This window comes from Camarhynchus parvulus, chromosome 2, assembly GCF_901933205.1.
Source record: "Camarhynchus parvulus chromosome 2, STF_HiC, whole genome shotgun sequence".
Lineage (NCBI taxonomy): Eukaryota > Metazoa > Chordata > Aves > Passeriformes > Thraupidae > Camarhynchus > Camarhynchus parvulus.
The window spans coordinates 138,643,306-138,664,746 of record NC_044572.1 but is presented as its reverse complement, the minus strand read 5'-3'; the positions used below and the strand labels follow the sequence as shown (position 1 = coordinate 138,664,746).

General features: G+C 39.5%; 1 protein-coding gene across 6 annotated transcripts in view; it reads right to left on the bottom strand.

The window, feature by feature from the left end:
• COL14A1 (collagen type XIV alpha 1 chain) overlaps nt 1-21,441 on the bottom strand; it is a 114,985-nt gene that overhangs the window by 85,602 nt on the left and 7,942 nt on the right. For 5 of the 6 annotated variants that reach the window (XR_004060529.1, XM_030943849.1, XM_030943852.1 and 2 more), the window contains exons 3-5: nt 20,143-20,259; nt 18,908-19,051; nt 15,785-15,871 (exon numbers count right to left, since the gene is read on the bottom strand). The exons of the other annotated variant lie outside the window; for it this stretch is intronic. Coding sequence is in view for 4 of the 5 variants with exons in the window: in XM_030943849.1 (XP_030799709.1) it covers nt 15,785-15,871; nt 18,908-19,051; nt 20,143-20,259 (348 nt within the window). In the remaining variant the exon portion in view is untranslated. The remainder of the gene's footprint in view (nt 1-15,784; nt 15,872-18,907; nt 19,052-20,142; nt 20,260-21,441) is intronic. 6 annotated transcript variants of the gene reach the window in all.

Below are 21,441 nucleotides of genomic sequence, written 5' to 3'. Positions count from 1 at the left end.
CCCAACAAGGTTAGAAGTTTGTCCCTTGTCCCTAGGAAAAAAAGGAAAAGCAGCCAGTCCTTTTCCATGTGCCTTATTCCTCTCTAGGAAACTAATATAGCCCAACTGGCAAGCCTACAAATTAGTTACTTGGTGGAGCTGGAATATTAAGATTTACAGAACGTGTTGTGTCTAATCACATCAAATTTGACTGTGAATACTGTAGTTTAAAAATTTTCTGCTTCCAAAACACAGCAGTTACTAAATACTATTTATAGCATACCATCTGAATTTAAGGCCACAAAACTAATCAAAGCACTAGTTGATAACACATTAATTGCCTATATATGCTGGCGATAATTCTCAAGTGTGAGAAAAGGAAGCATAGAGCCATTTTCTATGCACTTTTTCATACACACTCAATGACAGTTGTACTTCTGCAGCAAGTAGTCACTAGTTTATAAAAACTTCTAGAACTTTCTTTCTAAATCTGAACATTTTACTTTGAGGGATAAAAAAAAGTAACTGTGAAAGAAAGTGCTGATGTCTCCTTACAGGCCATTGTTGATTGATAGCACTGAAGAACACAATGTCTGCAGCAGCTTACCAAACACCAATACTAAACACTCCTGGTCTGTGTACCTAGACAGAAAAATATGGTTTTAAATCCCCCTAAATTTAAATTGAGAGTTTAAAACATTTGTTATCATTTCTCTTCCAAACGACAGCATGTCAACACAGAATAAAGCATGCTGCTGAAGTCTCTCCTGAACCTGAAGCCCAGCCTGGCAATACACTGTGTCCATTTAGCAACAATTTACACTGTAGATGATCAGTAATCCTCCTGTAAAGTACATGAAACCTAAGAAACTCGTCTGCAGATTATAGTGATAACTCTCTGCTTCTCTTTCCTCTCAGTTCTGCATCTGAGTGCATGAATGTTTTAAATGAAACAGCTGTCTCAAGGTCTAAATTACTTTTCAAGACAGAAAACTGTATATTTTATTGATATGGTCATACTTATCTACCATTCCTATGTAACAAATATGCCAGGATTTAAAAGGCTTATTTCTCCTATTTCTTTAGTAAGGTATGAAATCCCTGACAGTTTTCTTTGGCTGTCTAGAAGACAGTTAATCAGGGCACTTCAGACAAAAGTGGTACTCAGAAATCCTCAACATTAATTAAGGTGTATGTCTAAATCCCTCTAAACTATGATAGAGAACTGATCTGTGCCTGAGCTCGTAACACAACAGGTAAAGTAACAGAGAAGAGGCTGCTGAGAGAACAGTCTGCATACTTATGAAAGTAGTTAACACAGAAATAATAAAAAACTAGTTGAAACAAACTGCTACAGCACAGTTAAACTACAGCTCAGCATTACAGATCTAAGTACATATGATATTATGGACAGTGTATCTAGAAACAAAAAGGATGGTGCAACACAACTGGAGTGCAAAAGGCCAAAATTCAAGGCCCTATATTAACTTCATGCAGTTCTTGAAATAATATTTTCATGATGTAACCAGTGTGTATGTCTGTATAAATACAATTATACAGTGATCTTTAGAAGCCTCACTAATTTAGGATGTCACATGTCAATCTAGAAAACCTCAGGATGAAATTTGTGCCCTCTTGAACATAGCAATTCTTCCATTCTCTAACTAGCAGAGATGCCTGAGTAAATACCTAACTCTGGGAAATCTCAACTCCCAGAATCACAGGGTACTACTGGAGGTGGGAAGGGACCTCTTGACAGCCCTAATCAAAGAAGGGGCAACAGCAGCAGATTGCTCTGGGCCATGTCCAGTCAGGTTAAAGAGTCTCCAAGACACCACAACCTGAGTAACCCCCTCCAGTGTTTTACCATCCTCACAGCAAAATAATTGTTTTCTTTGATTAAATATAATTTAGAGTTACTTTAATTTGTGTCTGCTGCCTCTTGTCCTTTGTCTGGACACCACTGAGAAGAATCCCTGCCTTCTTTACGTATTCCAGAGTGTATTTTTACACAGTGGAAAGATATCTCTCAAACTTGCTGTCCTACAAGCTGAACACTCCAACTGTCTCAACCTCCCAATTTATGAAAGATGCTCCAAACCTTCAACCATCTCCATGACCTTTCAGTGGACTCTTTTCAGTAAGTCCATGTCTTTCTTCTACTGGGGAGCCAGCCCAGCAACAGACACAGAATTCCACATGTGCCTTCACCAAGGCTGGGCTGAGGGGGAAAATCACCTCCATCAATTGCTAACAGCTTCCTTCCCAGGGTAGTCCAGGAGGCTCCTCTGTGACCTGTGTCTGTGGTTGCCTCCCTTGTGCCATGTGTCCATGCTGGCTCAGGATCTCCCAGCTCCCAGGGCTTTTCATGCCAAGCCCCATGCCAGCCAGTTGGCCACCAGCACTGGTGGTGCCTGGGGTTATTCCTGCCTGGGGCAGGACTCTCTGCTTCCCCTTGCTGATCTGGCACTGTTTGACACCACTGCCCTGCCTATGCACTGAGTAAAATTTGGATGTTGAGTTTGAAAGGTCTTGAGGGTACAGAGAGAAGAGATGAGATATGAGAGGTATTTCACAGGCCACAGGAGCACAATCCCTGCACTCAAAATTTACAGTTTTCCCTTCCTTTATCATACTAGAAAGATCAATGCAAGAGACCAGAAATTTTAGCCCACATTTCTAACCACATAAGAAAATCAAATCCAAGCAAAGGCCCTGCTGACATGAATTTCATTTCTGAAATAGCTGTCTGTGCCACTATGCAGCCCTAATTCTGCAACTTTGCTGCATAAATGGAAACTAAATATACTCAGGCACCAAGCTGGTGCTGGTGTTCCACAGAATCTCCTTTGAGTATTTCAGAAGGGCAGGGTACAAGAATACCACAGCTCTGGAGAGTAATGAGCCAAAGACACACACACCAAACTCAGCAGTCAGAGAAGGAAACAGGAGTCCCTCATTCCATGCAGAGTGGTATTATCAGTACAGCCAACCAGACAGGTGAGAACACCTCTGAGGTAGAAAATGTGGTCCCCACAGCCAGGTAAGTTCCATTTTAGCTACAACCTGGCACCTTTTAACCAAGGGACATAACTCAGCTGGAACACCAAGGCTTACCCAGCACAGGGCACCAGGAAAAGTGTGCTGACCATGAGACAGCCCAGAACCAGAGTCCTGCACCAACAGACCCAGAAGGGACATGAAGACCTCAGACCATGTAGCTGGTCTGAGGGTGGAAATGACCCCCGAAATCATCTCTCCTCAGTACAAGCTCATGCTTGCTGTTTAACAACAGATGAATGAGACAGGCTGTGAAACAAGACTCTCATCAAATAGGGAACAGTAAAGAGCAGCCTTGAAAGAGAACTTGTATGGCAGACAACTTAAAACCCAAAAATTGTGTGTCTTATAGTTGTATTTAAGACAAGGCCATTTCACAAGCCTGAAAACAGATACCAAAACTTTAACCTTTCTCTCCCATTTTGTTGACCATAGCATAAAGCAAAGAAAATTCTTCAGGGTATGCAAATCCATGATGAGTTTGCTGATGAATGCATCAATCCTTTATGATTACACATTCTTACAAGAGGTTCTTGGTCTTGCACTTCAGTCTTTAATAATATATCTGTCGGCTACCACCTCCACAAAGCTTTTTTTGGTTCTTCTTTCAAGATTGCCACACAAGTTTTAAAAAGTGGCCCAGAGTTTCAACTTGTTACTATGTGGCTTCGCTGTTATATCAAAGACAAGCATCACTCATGACATACCAAGATGTTTACCTAGAATATACACGGTCCTGAGCAAGCCAACAGACTGTGTGAATTCATGCTGCCAGAGGATGAAGAACTGTTAAGGAATGCCTCAGCAGGGTAGTAATGAAAGTGTTTCAATTATGAAACATGTCAACACGGACCCTGAATCTGACTTATGGGAACAGCTCTTGCTGCCAGCAGAATCCAGCCATGCCAGTGCACTGTTGATTGGATGAATACTCAAGAGCTAATGACTTGAAGAGATGAAAATCAGTCTGAAGATAATGAAAGATCATTCATTCAGCTGAGCTTCTATTAATCCATCATTCAAGAATGTGAATAGCAGCCTCCCACTTCAACGAAGAATAAATTGCACAAAAAAAGGTCAATGCCTGAGGGGAAAGCTACCAAAGGAAAAAAAGAGGCCAGACAAGTATTCAGTTGGTAATAGTTCAGATTTATGAAGCATTATACATATTTACTGTGCAGAGATATGAGGAGAAACATAACTCAAGGGTTATGGATATGAGGATAAGCATCTTTTAACCCAGGTTGCCAGTCTGAGTGGTTCTAATATCAGGAGCTGGATCACTTTATTAATAAAATGAAACTTCCACTGAGGTTCAAGATAGGCTAAGTCACTTTTTCTACTCAGAGAGTAGAAAGAGAGCTAGAAAGTTGTTCTTTTTCCAAACTGCAGATTCTCTAGATATAGATGTCAACACAGTGTCTACACTTCAATAAAGGATGCATTCAGGGTGAGTTCCTAGGGAGGGACATTTTGGATGACAGAAAGGCAATCTCTCCAATCTCCAGCTTCTACTTGAGCAGGAATATTTATGAGAGGTAGTACCTAACCTTAATCAGATATTAATACACTGACAGGAAGAAATGCATTCCCTCCTACAGAAAAGCAGAGCAAGGAGTTAAGCAAGTGGAATTCCTGGGTAAGAATGAAGACTGGTTATCATTCCTAATGCCAAGATTTCTATTTTCACAATAAAGCAAGGGTTTATTCTGAAACAAAGTCAGAATATCATCTGGAATACACAAATTGAAGAAGACATCCAGCAACCTCCAAATTAATACTCACTCTCAACCTAGGCTAATGCAAATAAATAAAATTTTACACCATCCAGAACAGACAAGGCAGTTACAAACACATAAGAGAGACTTCTTTAGGTTAAAATCAACCTCTTGCTCCCAATCTCTCTTCCTCTCTCTTCCTCTCTCTTTCCTCGGATTTCTTCTGTCAGGATCAAAGTGTACCACTCAACACGAACTCTTTCCCAGTTCCAGGCTTGACAGTAATCTCCAGGTGTGCAGTTTCACACTAGCTGTCTCTCACAAGTATATTTCTTACTTATTCAGATTATGTGAACACATTTGTGTGTTATTTAATTTGGCCAGATGGCAGATGTAAATGCTGCAATTTCTAAATGTAGCTTGCTTTGTTTTCTCCAAAGCAACTACCAAATTATGGCAAAGGAAAAGCATTAAGAATTCTGTCCATGTCAGTGCTGATACTTCCCATCATGCTTTTCAGTCATGAGAGCCAGGAAGGAGTCTTCCAAATTACCCTAGCCAGGTCCATAGAAGTACTGCCATTGCAGAATGAAATCCAAGTTGCAAGTAGTACTCAAAGAATGCAGTAGCTATTTCCTCCAGAGAAATCCTCAGGATGAATTCCTGGAATAAGCATTGATCATCCACAGCACAATGAGCTAAACTTTCTGGACAGTAAAGAGGAGTTTACCCAAGAGTTTTCTTGCGTCAGAGTCCTCCTGTAAGTCCTCCAGTGTTTAACAAGGAATTTCTAATATACAAAGCTCTGCATGGCAGCTCACAGATTTATAGTCTAGCTTGGAAACCTAATGGATGCCTCTCATCAAATTCTACCTTCTGAAAAGCACAGAAACCAAGATGGCCTGGGTGCAGCATTCAAAGTTCACATATCAAAGAGAGCAATGGTAACTCTGACAAGTCTACTTCATCTCCTTATTATAACAAATATTTTCATCACCTAAAGTTGAGGAGGAAAATAAGGAGTTTGAGAGAAGAATGGAAAGCCATGACATTTGGCACAAATTAAAAAACAATCACTGTCAAAAAACCCCATGCTCTGATGACCTAACATGGGTAGAGACAGGATTGCTGGGCAGGTTCTACATGGAGTCCAGTGCAGACATCTTTTAGCACATACCAGTATGGTGATCTAACCACCACTGAAACCACTGAGACCACTGGCTGTAGGCATTCTAATGAGAGCCCTATTGGCAAAGTTCAGATGGTCAGGTGCTGCTTTCACTAGAGAAAGCTGAGAGGAGACATCATGCATTCTCTGTTTGGGCTAAGGTTGGGCAGAACAAAGCCAACTGAGTCCAAAGCCAAGGTGACTGAGTCAGAAACCAAAATCAGCTCTACAAAATAATGTCTGGGCTAAGCAACCTCAGAGTGATCAGAGTAGCATGGTGAGGGGAGCATAATAATAAATGCTTGCCAAAGCTTTGTGGTGGTACAAAATGTTCTAACAATGTTGAAGCATGGTCCAAGCATTACCCAGACTTCTCAAGGGAGGTGTAGGGATCTGGGGCTATTCCCTTGAAGAAGCATAGAAAATAGATTCATTTCAATGTTCATATTATATTAGTTGATTAGTAAGTGCTAGAACAAGCAGGTATACACCACACACACAGGAGCTATTGACAATCAGGTCAAAGGATTGCATGTCACTGCAAATGTCACTGCAAATGTCACTGCAAATGTCACTCAGTGCCAAAAGGCAGCTTTTACTAAAGGCTACAAACATATTTGTCAAGATGGTAAACACAGAACTGAAAGATAAATTTTAAAAAATCCTGAAGTAGCAGCCTACACAGAGCACAAGTTCTCAGGGGTGAGGCAGCTAATGACAGAAGATGTGCATCCCATTTCATCCATGCTAAAGTAATGCATCCCCACACTCCCTACAGACACTGCAAAGGTAAAATATTAGCCTCAGTATTATGCATAGACACCTTTTAGGGAAATGTAAGCAGTAGCCTAGAATTTAGACAAATGCCATCAATAGTTCTGAACTTCACTGTATTTTCTGATGCAGACTTTTGTTTACAAATGCCCAAAAATGAAACCTATCATATAGAAGTACTCCACAATGTTTAAATAACCTATCTACGAAGTAGGCAATGTTCCCATTTTGCAGCATCAAGAAACTGATGCTTAAGACTATTGCCCTCAAGCACATAAATCTCCTATACTTGCTCTTTTGCGCTATTGGTTGTAACTTCAGGAACATACCCTGTCAAATTCCCTCCTCCTTGCTCTTCACAGATACAAGTGGTCGGTTGAATACTCCTCCCTAATCTCATTACCTCGGCATACTGACCTTCTACACTTGTTTTTTCTTAGCGTCTCTTCAATAAGCCCCTCAAGTGCAGAGCAGGTGATATCTTCCTCTTGACATGTCCATCACATGACCGCCGAACATATGAATCCCCTAACACCCCGAATGTCTACACTTTGGAATGGAGAATAAGGTAGAAGATGTTGAGCTAGTTATTTCTGAGCAGGGAATTTTGCATTCACCAGGGAGTGTGCTGTACTGAACAGGATTGCTGCACTGCTATTAGTTTTGGAGTGAAATTGGTTGCATCTAGTTCAAGCAACCCTTCAATATTATATTGCACTGCACTGGAACAGAAGAAAACAAAAGGTGTGCAGAAACTTCATTTTTACCTCTTGTGTAATTCCAGCATAAACCCAGAAACTGAACAATAAGTACAGAGGTTTCATCCTGCTTGTATCTTCTGAGATCAGCAACACATTTGGATAACTTGTTCTTCATAACATGGCTCAGACCTGCAGGTCACAGCTTAGAGGGCAACGAGACAGAGGATACAGGAACGAGTACCTGGGGACTGTGCAAGATCTAATAGAATGTGTTTAGGAGAGGAACTAAAAACATTGAAAGGTAGTTTGGGGAAGAACACATATGAGAAAATAGAACAATGAAGGCATCAAGGGGGACCAGTTCCATCTGCACAAATGGCTGATTAGTACTTGCTTGGCCAAGCTCTGTGCTTGATCACCCCAGACCTATTGGGACTATGGGCCCAGTCCTCATACTGGCTGGAGCTGGGGCACTGGGCTAAAGGGTTCAGCCATTCCAAAAGCAAGGCAAAAAATAGTATTTAAAGTGGAAAAGCTAAGTACTTTCCAACAAACTTTGCTTTTACCCTCAGACTGCAGAAGCAGAAAAACCTGCAAGAGCTGAGAAAAGACAAAGATTGCTTAGGAAAAACATAATGCACTGGGGGAAAATGCCCACACAGCATAGTTATTATTTCTTTCTTCTGCTGCTCATAATCAAGACCTAAAGTGTCCTCCAGAAAGCTCAAGGAAACCCTGCTAGTAAATCAAATAATCATTTGTGTAAAGACATAGTTAATGAGTTCCATAGCCCAGGAGTTCAGTAAGTAATAAAAAAAGTCATGACTAAAACCAACATTTGCAGTTACATTAGCCAGGATGAAGTGAGTAAAACTATGAAATGCTGCCAATGAAGCAGAAGTTCAGAAGGTATTCATTCCTGTGGCTTAGTCAAATACCTCACAGCACTAATTTCACACTGTCTAGTAATACTTACTGAAGCATCTGACATTAACTAAACAGACAAGTTAATAAATTAGATAATTAGTGTCTTCTGAATAGTACCTTAATATACCTCTCTGTGGATTTTTCCTACCCTACTTAAATAGTGCCATTCAACAGCTATAAAACTAAAAATGTCAAAGCTCATTTGCATCAAATGTATAGGAATGTTGAAAGAAGAATGCAAATCAGTAAATTTTCTAAGCTTACCACACCTCTCATTTCTATCACTGTCCGAAGACTGATTCCACCTCACTCCAAGAGCTATTAAAATAGAAACCTCAGACAAGTATACCATAGCATTTTGAGGAAGGTCATGCCTTTTGCATTGTCTGACAGAATAAAAAACACATTATGAAAAAAAAAAATAATTCAGAAACATTTACATTGAAAGAATGTAGAAGTAATGTAAACAATAATATCACAAATAATGTACAACACATTAGGAAGTTCAAAAAAATTATCAAAAACTAACCCACCACAAAACATAATAACTTTGGATATGTCTACACAGTTTTTACAGGCAACTGAGCCCTGGCAGACCATAGTCACCCAAAAGAAACTGCAGGCATACTTATTACTACTTAGCAGGTAGGTATCACGTGACAGATGGCTTCAGGCCTCTTTCCAGAACACTTATGATACTAAACCCTGAAAATACTAAAACCTCAAAATGTAGTACAATGTAACTAAAATATCTCCTCTGTGCATCACTGAGTAGGGAAGAAAAAAAGAAAAAAAAAGGGGAGTGGAAACAGCATGTGTCAGAGATAGCTATGACTAAATGAGCAGCTATTCTTCATTGTATTTATAACTTGTATATGTATATGTCTGTGCAAATAATCACAATCATCATAATAAAATCAGTAACAGTTAAATTCATTAAAAATCACTAATAATATTAAATTCTTTCAAAGGAAACCTTTGTTTCTCCTTACAGGAAATTTTTACCTCTTCCTCAAAAACTTTTTAATTTAAATTAATATACAGTGCAGGTCTATTGATCAAGGTACACGAAGTCACTATTTGCTGGTTTTAACATTAGTTCAGGTTATATTACTTACATACAAATAATGTAACCTGACATCTTCACCTAATGCCAAGGCATGGCATTACACAGCTCATTATATAGAGCTTCTGCTTTTCTATCTCTAAAGCCCACTATGATTTCTATGCTGTTTTTCACTCACCCACTACCTAAATTTTCCATTGCCAAGTTGTCCATGTTTATTCATTGACAATAGATTAGTTATAAATTCTCTGTCCTAAATTTCTACCTGCTTTTCCCAGTCTTCCACAATGCGAAACTCAGATCTAGCTTTTATTGTCAACCAATTTCTCCTAGAGTTTCCTCTATTTTTCATTTGGGCAGGGAACTGGGTGGCATCACCCATTTTCTCAGACCTTTCAGTTGGCTCCCCATCAGCCCAGAGAGCTCAGCTAATGTTCCAGTTCCAGTTTTGCTCTTAGCATATGGTAAAGGTGACTCCTGTCAGAAAGAGGCACTTCAGGGATTGAAAAAGCTGCAGTTCCCCCAGGTATTTTAACTCAGCACCACATCACTGGATTTTCACAGAAATTGGTGAAAAAACCACTCCTGCCCCCAGTGGACTTGCTCTGGGGTGAAACACAATTTTGATTCTGGAAGGCTGAACAAACCTCTGTGTTCTGTGCTGTGCACTGAAGATCCCTGACCTCCTTAACCAGTCACACTTACTGTATGACTCTATTACATGCACTTTACAATGAGAAAGTAGTTAACATTGTGATACACAAGTCACAGTCTTTTATGGGAGCTTATTTCTCATTTTTTGAGTGTCTACAGACTGTGTAAGGCTTATCCTGCAACACCTGATTCAGAAGAGAAATCTGACCCATACATGCTCTATGCATCTAAATCATCTTGATGTGAGATCTGCATAAGGGAATTTCCAAACAGGACAGGTTAAAGACTGTGTAAATTCTTTACTCTAGTAAAGCACTAATGGAGAACCTTTGGTACTGGGTGTTTGTGGCCAGGTTTGGCAGGAGGGAGGCTGCAGGAGGCCTCTGAAAAGAGGCCAAATGTCCAGGGACAGATGGTGGCACTTCTGGGAAAACATATTTAAGAAAGGAAAAAAAAATGCCCAGCAAAGAGTGAAGGAAAGTTAGAAAGAGTGAGAAACAGCAGAGAGAAGCCCAAGAGGAAAGTGTGCTCCATGGCAGAGCAGATATTCTCTGCAGCCTGCGGATGATGTACCAGGAGAAGAAAGGTATGAGAAGAAAGGAATGGAAGAGGGAGACCACTACACCCTGATAACAATCTCTCAACACTCCTTTTACATCACTTGCTTCCTCTCTGAAGGGACTTGGATTGAGTGTAACTTGCAGTGATAACAAGGGAGGAGGAGAGGAGTCTGGGAGGAGGTCAAGCTGAGCCTGGGAAAATGGAAAGGAAAGCTGTTGTTTTAATGTTTGTCTCTTTTGTTTCCCACTACCCACATTAGCAAATTTTTTAACTGGCAATAAATTAAGTAAATCTTCCCCCACTTGACTCTGTTTGCCTACCATGGTTACTGGTAAGCAGTCTCCCTGTCTTTATCTCAGGCTATGAACTCTTTCATTCCTGTTCTTCCTTTTTTCTCTCCCATCCTGCGGGGGAGAGGAACGAGCAAGCAGCTAGGTGGGAGTTTGGCTGCTAGCCTACACTAAGGCACCACACCTCTCAACTAAAAATCCCCAATCAAATCAACACGAATGCAGATAAAATTGGCCTCAGTGTTTTGTTGTTTATATTGAAATGGGTAGTTAAGCCCAGCTCAGATACATGGAGAAATATTCTGCAGAAAAATATATAGTCATATATTTGCCAGAGGATATAGTCAAAGCACTGATTCTCCCCTCTCCAAAGGGATTTGATTAGAGAATCAGTCATAGAAGCTCTCTGAGAAACTGTAAAACATCTGAGAAGGCACAGAATGTATTAACCCCTGTCACTATACAGAAAAGAGCTTTGTACATGAGGCAGCTGGAGAGGAGCCAGGGTACAAGCACTCAAATATCAGTGCATGCTGAAAGAAGCTGCATCTGTGAGCTTTTTCTCAACAGACAGAAAGAGAAAAGGCTTCTGACATTACTGATATGAGTGTGCACAGCAGTGATAAATCACTAAGCTGAAAAATGACAGGTTCTCAAAAATATAGAAAGGAGATTCAAAACTTGAAAGCAGTCATGCAGAAGAATTACGGAAAGTTTCTGGGAATCAAATATAAAGTGAACATTTGATGGAGGAGTGCTAGACTTAAGCCTGAATTAATTTGGCACCATGACATTACTGGATATATACTGGAGGTTTGCTTGTGATAAGAGCACAGTACTTAGAGCAGAAAAGGAGAAAATCTTTTTCAACTACTTGAATGAATAGGACAGAATAGATGGAAAATTTTAATCTAGGTTGCTGAAGCTGCTTTACTAGCAAGTCATACAAGCTGTTGACAGACTTCCATAAAGACAGAGGAAAATCCTCATATCAATTGAATTTAAGGACAGAAGAAGAAAGTAGATTTTGGAGTTCAGGAGAAGGCATTTAGAACTCCCAGCACTGCTCAGAGCCTTAGACAGTTGGTAATTAAATAGTGGACAGCACTACATAAACAGTCCTCCAAACCATAGACGAAAATAAGAGTGAAATGCTCTGGAACTACCTAGAATCATAAGTACAGGTATTTACATGTTGCATTTCTTAGCCAAGAGCTGGTTTCTAGGGGCAGAAGGGTTATAGTGAAATCTTTGTCCCCTTGAAATGGAAAGAGAAATTTCTGGGGTTTATTGTTTGACCCTGAAGAAGGTATATTAGCTAAGTATCTATAAACAACAAGTTCATAGAATTATGTAGTGCCTTTCAGGAAAATCAGCAGGACACATGACTTATCATAATTCACAAACCAGAGCTTGTAACATTGAAAGAGTTCTTAATCTTTTTTTCATACTCACTGACAAGTACATGGATGTGCTTTATTAGTTTTGCCTCAAAACAATGATTTTCTGGTTTACTAATTCCAGTAAGCATCATTCTGTAACAAGAGGTGCAGATGTTCACAGAAGGCACCTCTTTATATCAAAACCTGACACTATTAACTGGGGAATTGTGTTCCTCCTTCACTCAAAAGAAGAGCAGAAGCCACAACCACTGACAATAGCAGCCTGGACAATGGTTGTTTTCAAATTGTGTTATGAGCAAAGATTGCTCTTGTTCTCAGGTAAAATATTATTATATCTAACTCAACCTAGCTGTCATCATAAAAGATTTTTAAAAGATTATACAAACAGATTAATAACACTTTCAATAAGGTCACAGACAACACCAAGCTGGGCATGAGTCTTGATCTGCTGGAGGGTAGGAGACGGTAGGATCTAGATCCAGCCTGTGGCCCAAGGCCAGTGATGTGAGGTTCAACAAGGCCAAGTGCTGGGTCCTGCACTTGGGTCACAACAACCCCGTGAAGTCCTACAGGCTGGGAACAGTGGCTGGAAAGCTGCCGTTGGGAAAGGACCTGAGGGTGCTGGTCAGCAGTGACTGAACATGAGCCAGTGTGTGCCCAGGTGGCCAAGAAGGCCAATGGCATCCTGGCCTGGATCAGCAATGGCGTGGCCAGCAGGACCAGGGCTGGGATTGTTCCCCTGTACTTGGGAATGGTGGGGCCATCCCTCCAGTGCTGTGTCCAGTTCTGGGCCCCTCACTACAAGAAGGACATTGAGGGGGTGGAGACAACAGAGCTGGGGAAGGGTCTGGGGCACAAATCTGATGAGGAACAGCTGAGAGAGCTGGGGGTGTTTAGCCTGGAGAAAAGGAGGCCCAGGGGAGACCTTGTCACTCTCTCCAACTCCCTGAAAGGAGGCTGCAGCCGGGGGGAGTCAGTCTCTTCTGCCAGGTGCCAAAGGGCAGGACAAGGAGAAATGGACTCAGGTTGAACCAGGGGAGATTCAGATTGGATATTATGAAAAATTTCATCACATTGAGAGAGGATAAACACTGGAATAGGCTGGCCAGGGAATTGGTGCCATCACCATCCATGGAAGCGTTCAACAACTGAATGGATGGCACTTCATGAGATGTTTTTGTGGACATGGTGGTATTAGGTCAAATCAGTGATGCACATTTTTTCCAACCTTAATGATTTTATGATTCTAATAATTTCTTCTGTAGTGTTAACTCCCAAGGTCTAGCCGGCCTGACCAAAGATATTAATACAGACACAGAATGTATCAGGGTTGCTATTAAATCCATCAAATTTAGCCATACACTAAATGGTTATGAAACCAATTAACTGCTGGCCTGAATTCATTTGGCTGTACTCAAATAATTTCCTGTCAAACATCTGCAGAGGATCAAGTTATTATTCATGGGTTTGCTGTAAAATTTTGCACTTATTTCTTAAATCCATTTCTTTCAGACTTTTCCTTATTTCTTTGATTCTATTTCAATTTGAGGTGGAACAGTCTTTATATATTCAACTAGGAAAGTTTTGATACCATTACTTTCTGTGTATCCGTTCTGAATTCACTTCTACCCCAGCTATACATTTTTTGCTGATGCTGTTATTTTTGACCAATGTTTTCACTTGGAATCTCACCCTACTCCTACTGAAGTCATTCAGTTGTAATCTTCATCACTTTGAATAATCATTATACTGTGCAAAGCAGAGAAATATGCAATAGTTAGACTAGAGGAAAAAGTTCTGTTACTGTACAATAATATATAACTGAGTTGGAAATAGGGCTAAACAAATTCCAGAATTCATAAAAATTTGCATAATATTTTTTCTCTTTGATCAGGTTTGCTGATCAAGAAGTTTCTAAGTTTTGCTTTAGTTTTAAATGTGCACCCCAGGTTTCTAGTAAAACCTGTTACAGTAAAATTCAGGCAATATCTTTCCAGAAGTGCTGGATGGAGATGTATTTTGTCCTGTTACAAACTGCCCTGATACAACTGAAGAAATTCAGACGAGTAAAAAGTGGTGTAGGGATGAGGAAGGTGACTAAATTAAAGACTTCAAAAGTAAATATGAATCCTAAAAAGGGAGATACTGCAGATCCAAGCTCCTCTTGCCAATTGTAGTTTTGCCCTTACTCCATGAAAAAAGCATAAATGCTCTCCTGCAGTCTGGCAGACACTTTCCTCTGTCTGTATTTAATCAACATTTTCCAAGTACAGGCCCAGTTTTCTCTCCTTCAACTTTTATCAATTGTCCTTCATTAAGAAAGCAAATCACATTTTCCTTCTCAGTTCTGTAATTTCTTCCAGCTCAGTCTTCCTCCAGACATGATGTAGGAAAATCACCTATCCACTACCCTGTCATGCACTAGCAGGTACAACTTGTCTCTTCAGTGTTGCACACACTAGCTAACGTTCTTCCAATGCACCCAATGGAATTCAAGGGTACTTTGGTTTGAGAAATGCTGTATGGAAACAAACTTGCATAGTGTTAATAAATACAACATGACATAAAAATGTGGTAAGAATAAAAACCCACAAAAGAAAAATTTGCGTGGGCTTCAAGGAGCTTTGGGTGAGGTCTTTGACACTTTTATTACTGGAGACAGATTTATATGGAAGGGGAAAATGGGGTCCTTGAAACGGTCCAGTTTATTCACAGAGAGACTATTTAAGGTCATACCAAGCTCTTCTTGTTCTGTATACCATAAATAACCACTGAAGGGAATAATTACTGTTGGGGTTACTTTATAAAGAAGATGCTATTTGAATTTTAAAATAACAGGAAATGGAGATGCATATTAAGCTTGAAATAGATTTTCATCCATACTAGACAAACTTCTCATAGCAAGCAGTATCACATTTCACCAGAAGATTGGCTCCTTGCAACAGGACAAAATCAACTCCTTTTTTTTCCCCCTCCCTTAAAATGTTTCAAATGTCTTCATATATACAACCTACACTAGGACAGACTTATCAAGTTATTATGTGGCTAAATACACAATAGTATTAATTTTACTTTAGGTGGGAATTAATACTGCCAGTCTGTCTTACAGCCAAGACACAAAGAAGTTATTACATGCACACACACATGCATGATTCTTCCACTACTCAAAGTGCACCCAGTGGGGAAATACAAGCAGCTTTTAATAATTTGAATATTATCTAAAATTATTTTTAATAATTTTTATCTATTCATGATGGCATTTAGGACTTTATAAAAAAGTGAAGCGAAGCACAGAAATAAAAGCAATACCTCTGTAGCAACTCCAGTATTTCTGAAAATACTGGTTTTTCCCCTCTATTTAATTTAACCCTGGGAACCAGATTTAAAGTACTGACTTACAGAAAATCTCTACAGTGGCCAAGTTAAATAAAGAAACTGATTATATTCAGAATATCACATAAATCATATGTGTTATGATCTGACCTTCCGGAGCTGGTTTACTCGCATTTGTTTTTTCTGGATCCTTCACCTTGGATTTACTTGTGTCTTTTCTTCTCTCTATATCTTTAACTGTAAAGTAAGGGGGAAAACCAGTTAGTCTAGAAACAAGGCAGTTAGAAGCATGTAATTTTCTTCTTCCTGGTAAAGTAGGTGCACAGAGCATCTGAAGATATGTTTAGGTAATGAGTTACTGTTTCTGTGTTTTCCCTCCCTCCCTTTGCATTTATTATTTTCATGGCTCTTTCCCCATTCTATCATCATTAAAGCTCTCAAAACTGACTCTCTTCACACATGAGAGTCCAAATAGTGACATCAGCAGACAAGATCCCACACTGGAAATATAGTCCAGAAAATTGGCAAAGCTAGCTGGGGAAAGTCCAGCATTGCAAAGTTCCCCTCCAAGTCAGTCAACACAAAAGCACATAAGCCAGCTGTTACACTGTCCTCTTTACAGAATCAGCTTAGATCCCATGCCCAAATCTGTAGTCAGGGCATAAATACTTCCAGGAGTGCAAGGTTGCTCCAGAGCTGTGACTTTGACAGTTTCCCATTCCACAAGTGGGTGGGAACCTCCCTTACTATATCTCCAATCTCTCACAACAGCCAAGCAGAACCCAATTTGATTAGCAATTCCTAACATTACATTAGTAGCCAGTAGTGCTCTACTCATAGTCTGAAAGGTTCTGACAAAGTCATTGCTAAAGTCACGTATTGGGAAGAAAAAGCCCTTCCAGAATTTTCTTGGAATGCTCATTGGTAGCCACACTCCAGCTGTCTGCAACAGCCAGGAAAAGCTTAAAACAATGAAGCTAAGAATATCTTCCACAGAAAAATAAAATTCTATTCCAATTACACTTCTTAGTTTATGTAAAATTGGATTATGACTGACATTTATCCAAACAGGCACTGATCTTCAGCCAGGACCAAAGTCTCTCTGTGCTACATCATTCAAAAAAACATTGTGAGGGCATGAAAGGAGGTTATCTCTTACATAGTCTCTTGACTATGTAAGAGAGACATTGCAAATATTCTGTTGTACATTAGTAGAACCAAAGTCAGATGGACTTCACTAATCTACCAATAGTATGTGGAATATCTGAATCAACCAGGAGTGTTCCAAGTTCCAATCCAAAATATAATCACAAGACTAAGGAAGACAACGAGCTGACAAACATCTGAATGTGATTTTCTCATCATGACAACCCTTTGCAGAACCTACCGTGCTCACACTCCAGCTACAGAGGTGAGAACAAAAAACCTGAAACTTTGACTCCTCTTCTTACTAAGGTAACATGTGTGACTGTATATCACCTCTGCCTTTAGCAAACAATTGTGTAACTGATTTGGGAGCAAATTCAAGTTCACAAGTTTGCTGAGGAGACAGCTTTTACCCAGGCAGATCTTGGTTATTAGCTGAGTTACAGAATGCCACAACAACACCAGGTCTTAGTCAGAAGTCTGTGTTTAATCCTTAACTGAACAAGACTCTGATTAAAACGAGAGGTGAAACACCAGAACAATATTAGCCAGAAAGGATGCTGCTGCTTATCCTTCTGGGAGCATTCCTTTGAAAAAAGCCCAAGAGCAAAGCCAACTAGCTGGCCTCCTCTAATGCTAGACCTATTGAGGGGCAAGTCTCCAGAGAAAATGGTACAGAAGTCTGAGAATGTTCAAAGGAGACAAGTCAGTCACATCCTGACAGATTTCTGGATTTGGGAACTGTCATAATTCTAACCACATAGGAAGAGGCAAGACAGCAGTTTTACTCCAATATTTACACAGACAAAGATTTTATCTAGTACATGATCTTAGTTCATTAAACAATATGTATTAGAATAAGAATGCATCCCTCGCTATATAAAGAGAAATACTCTTTTGACAATAAAATTTTATTGTAAGTTTGAGAATTCTTAGTACTTCAGTTACATCTCCAGAGCATTAAAACCATACTTCTAATGCACTAAGCCAGACAATATTCTCAAAACTCTTTATACATTTGACCTTTTGTCATCTCAAAAATTAGTGGCCACATGTCAGAGTAAAAGGGAAAAAAACCCCTATAATACAGGAGAGCAAAAAAAGGATTTGTATATATGCTGTATCTGCATTCTTTACTCATGAAAGGCATCATGCTTTTAAATGAAACTCCAGCCTTAAGTGCAGCAAAGAGAGTACACTAAATAGAACATAATCCCCATATCCTTAAATCGTGTTGCCAGCTCTACTTTTCCTAAATGCCATTTCAAAAACAGCTACACCTAATACTATAGAATTTGCTGTTGCCTTCTGTGGGCTTCTCTTTAATGCTAAAGTAATCTGTGGTTTGGTGGGTTTCCTAACCAGGACAGAACTTAAGGTAGTAAATACACAATTGTAGTGGTGAAAAGCTAAAAGGGCTTGGATACACACCACATCAAGTACTCAGCATATTTTGTCTTGTGCTGGTTTTAAGAGAAAGATAGCTTGGCAAAGACAGCGAGGGAAATTTAGCATCAGAGAATTCATTAGGCTTTCAACTATACTCCCGCACTGCCACATTATTAACCAAATCTCCACTAATCATATTTAAAACATTTAACATGAAGATCAAGATAAATCAGATAGGATGTATATATACCACTATGATATAGATATTAAAAGTATGTCTTGATCATATAAAAAATTAAGTTTGTAAACATATTTGAAAGGTGAAGACCATTAAGAAATCAGCCTTTCATACTACTGAACTAGCATCTAGTAGCCAGTTGGAACAGCTATAACATTGTTTTAATGAAAAGGAAATTTTTAAAGTATCAGAATATAGCACTTTATTTCTACTCATTGAAGATTCTTTCCATGAAATACCAGCTAATTTCCTAATGAAACAAGGAAGAAAGGGATGCCAATGCAACGGAAACAAAGAGCCCAATGCAAGAACATGCTATGCAATTAATTCAGGCCTCCACCTGTACTTACACTAGTTAAAATACATAGCTTTGATTTTCCTTCCACCACAGAAAAAAACTGTTTTTCCATCATTCCCCTTTGTGTAAGACTTGTTACCATTTCATAAGTTGCATTAAATATCTGATACATTATTTATGTCAGCCATAAAGAGACACTTACTTCTGAACTGGCCTTGTGCTGGCTTACTCTCCTTATCTTCACTGAATGCTATGATCTGAAGGGCATAATTTTGATCTGGAATGAGACCTTGAATAATTGCTTTGGTTGCAGTATTTTGAAGAATTAATTGATTTGTTTTTCCACCTATAGGAGAAAAGACAAAAAAACAACAAATACATAACTTTGTTTGCTTTTCTTATAGTACAGTAAATGTAATGACTTAAAAATACCTCAAGTTCTACCATGACCTAAGCATTCCCACTTTACCCACTATTGGGACTATCCATACAGCCAGGCCAGAGAACATCCCAGAAAAGCAACAAGATAGGCAGTCTAACCAGTTTTCTTAAACAGAAACACTCTTAAGATCAGCATTTATATCTGGGCCTCATGAAACAGCCATGGTGTCCAGCAAAATTATTAAGAGAAATAATTTACAAAATCTGCCAAGTTTGGTAACATCCTACCAACAGGCTTTCCCTCTGTGATTGGCCGCCAGTTCAGACCCTGTCATACCCGCATCGCCTCTGAATACTTGCTTCGCCAACTTTCTTTCGGCTAGGAAATTCTCATGTATAAATACAAATATTGAACAAATAAATACTTGTTATTGAACAAATAAATACAAATATTTATATGTCCATTTACATATAGAGATTGCGTGCCAATATATATACAAAGATGCATTTTAACCATATGTTATAACAGTTTCTGTTCTAAATTTAATTTTAAATGTACAGAAGTAGAACCTTTATAGCTCTATACAGCCACTTTGGTATCTACCTTTTCAAGTTTTCATTCAAAAAACTTTTAAAGATTACTTGTTTTCTTAATTCTCTTCCTGACAGCTCACTAAGGGATAAGGGACAAGGAGATCCACCTTGAAGGCTGACTAAATTAGGATTCCAATACCTTCCCCTGAGCAATTCCTAGAATTCCTTACACACCACTGGAAGAAAGGTAGAGTCAGATGACCACTGAAAATTCCCAAAGACTACACATGAAGCATAACTAGCATTGACCCACCTCTACTACCTCAAGCATTTGATTCCCATTTTCTGTGCCTGACCACCCTCTAGTGAAATCAATCTCTCTTCTGTTGACCAGCCAGTACTTCATTACCCAAAGCTTGCTCACAATTTCTTCACTGTGGAGGATGACACTAAACTCTGAAAACTTTTTATGCTTTAGGAAGACAGTTCTTTCACCTCAAAAGAAAACATACAGACTTTTACCTGAACTTGGAGTGACAAGAAGTTTATATCCAGTGAATTGCCCTTTGGGGGCTTTCCAAGAGATCTGTACACTGTCAGGACCCACTACATTATATCTTAGTCTTGTTGGTGGGGACACTGCAAGTTTGGGAAGAAAACAACATTTTAAATTCAAATAAAGACTAATCAATTTTAAACAAAAATAAACACATATAGGAAGACAACACAAAATTTTAATGGTAAAGGATGCAAGTTATTTAAAATGTCACATACATCAGTTTATTAGTTTGTAAAATGACATCCCAAGTGCACTACTTCCCTCAGACAGACCTTTTATTTATCTCTTTACAAAACAAACTAAACAACCTAACAGCAGTGGACAGAAAGACAAACAGTGTTAGATGTTAAGACACTAGTTTAGCAGGCAAAGCTGGTAATAAAAATGCTCTTTGTTAATATATGGGAATTAAAATTGCTCTCTTGCTTACACTGACAATATGCATAACCTACACTCCTTTACCTCTCATTACTGTGGGCATTTCCCCACATTTAACGTCACCCAGGGCCAAATTTTCAAATCCTTGTGAGGAGAGAATAACCAAGAGAAAAGAGAGGTGTGCACAAGGCAAAGGGAACATCAGCTGCCCGATTTGCAAACCTGGCTAAAGCAGCACAAAGCTTTGCAGCTGCAAACACTGCTTCAGTCTCATCAAGACTAGCAGGCATGCACAGGCCAGTCAAGACTTAGGGGCAATCTGGATGGTAAGTAAAATTTGGCTTCTATTTATATTGTGATGTCACCCAGGATTCAAACTGAAGCAGCAGATGAAATGAAGACAAGCATGAAATGATTGAAAAAGAGGCAAATATCAATGAAGCAATGCACACAAGAACAAATGGAGAAACTGCCCCATGTTGTTGCCACACTATTAACAACTTTGTGTCTCTGCACATAAATGAGTTTTTCACAGCTTTATATCCCACTACTCAGTCAAACTCCACTGATGCTGGACCACACTCTACAAAACCTTTCCACTCTGCTTTGGGGAGGCACATCCCCTCTTCACTGAAGAACTGCAGCAGAGCACCTAGCAGGGCAGCCTGGCTGTCAACAATGGGAAATCTTCATGCAGTTGAATAGAATTTGGCTCACAGAGAACAAACTGATCTACAGGGAAAGGCAGCCAGGGAAGCTATTTACAGGCTGAATGACAGAAGGGCTAGAAAACCTTTAACACCTCCAACCTTATTCCTCCTCTTCCCATTGTCTCTACGGTGCCCTGAACAGTCTCCATCATTTTCCAAACCCTTGGTGCCTTT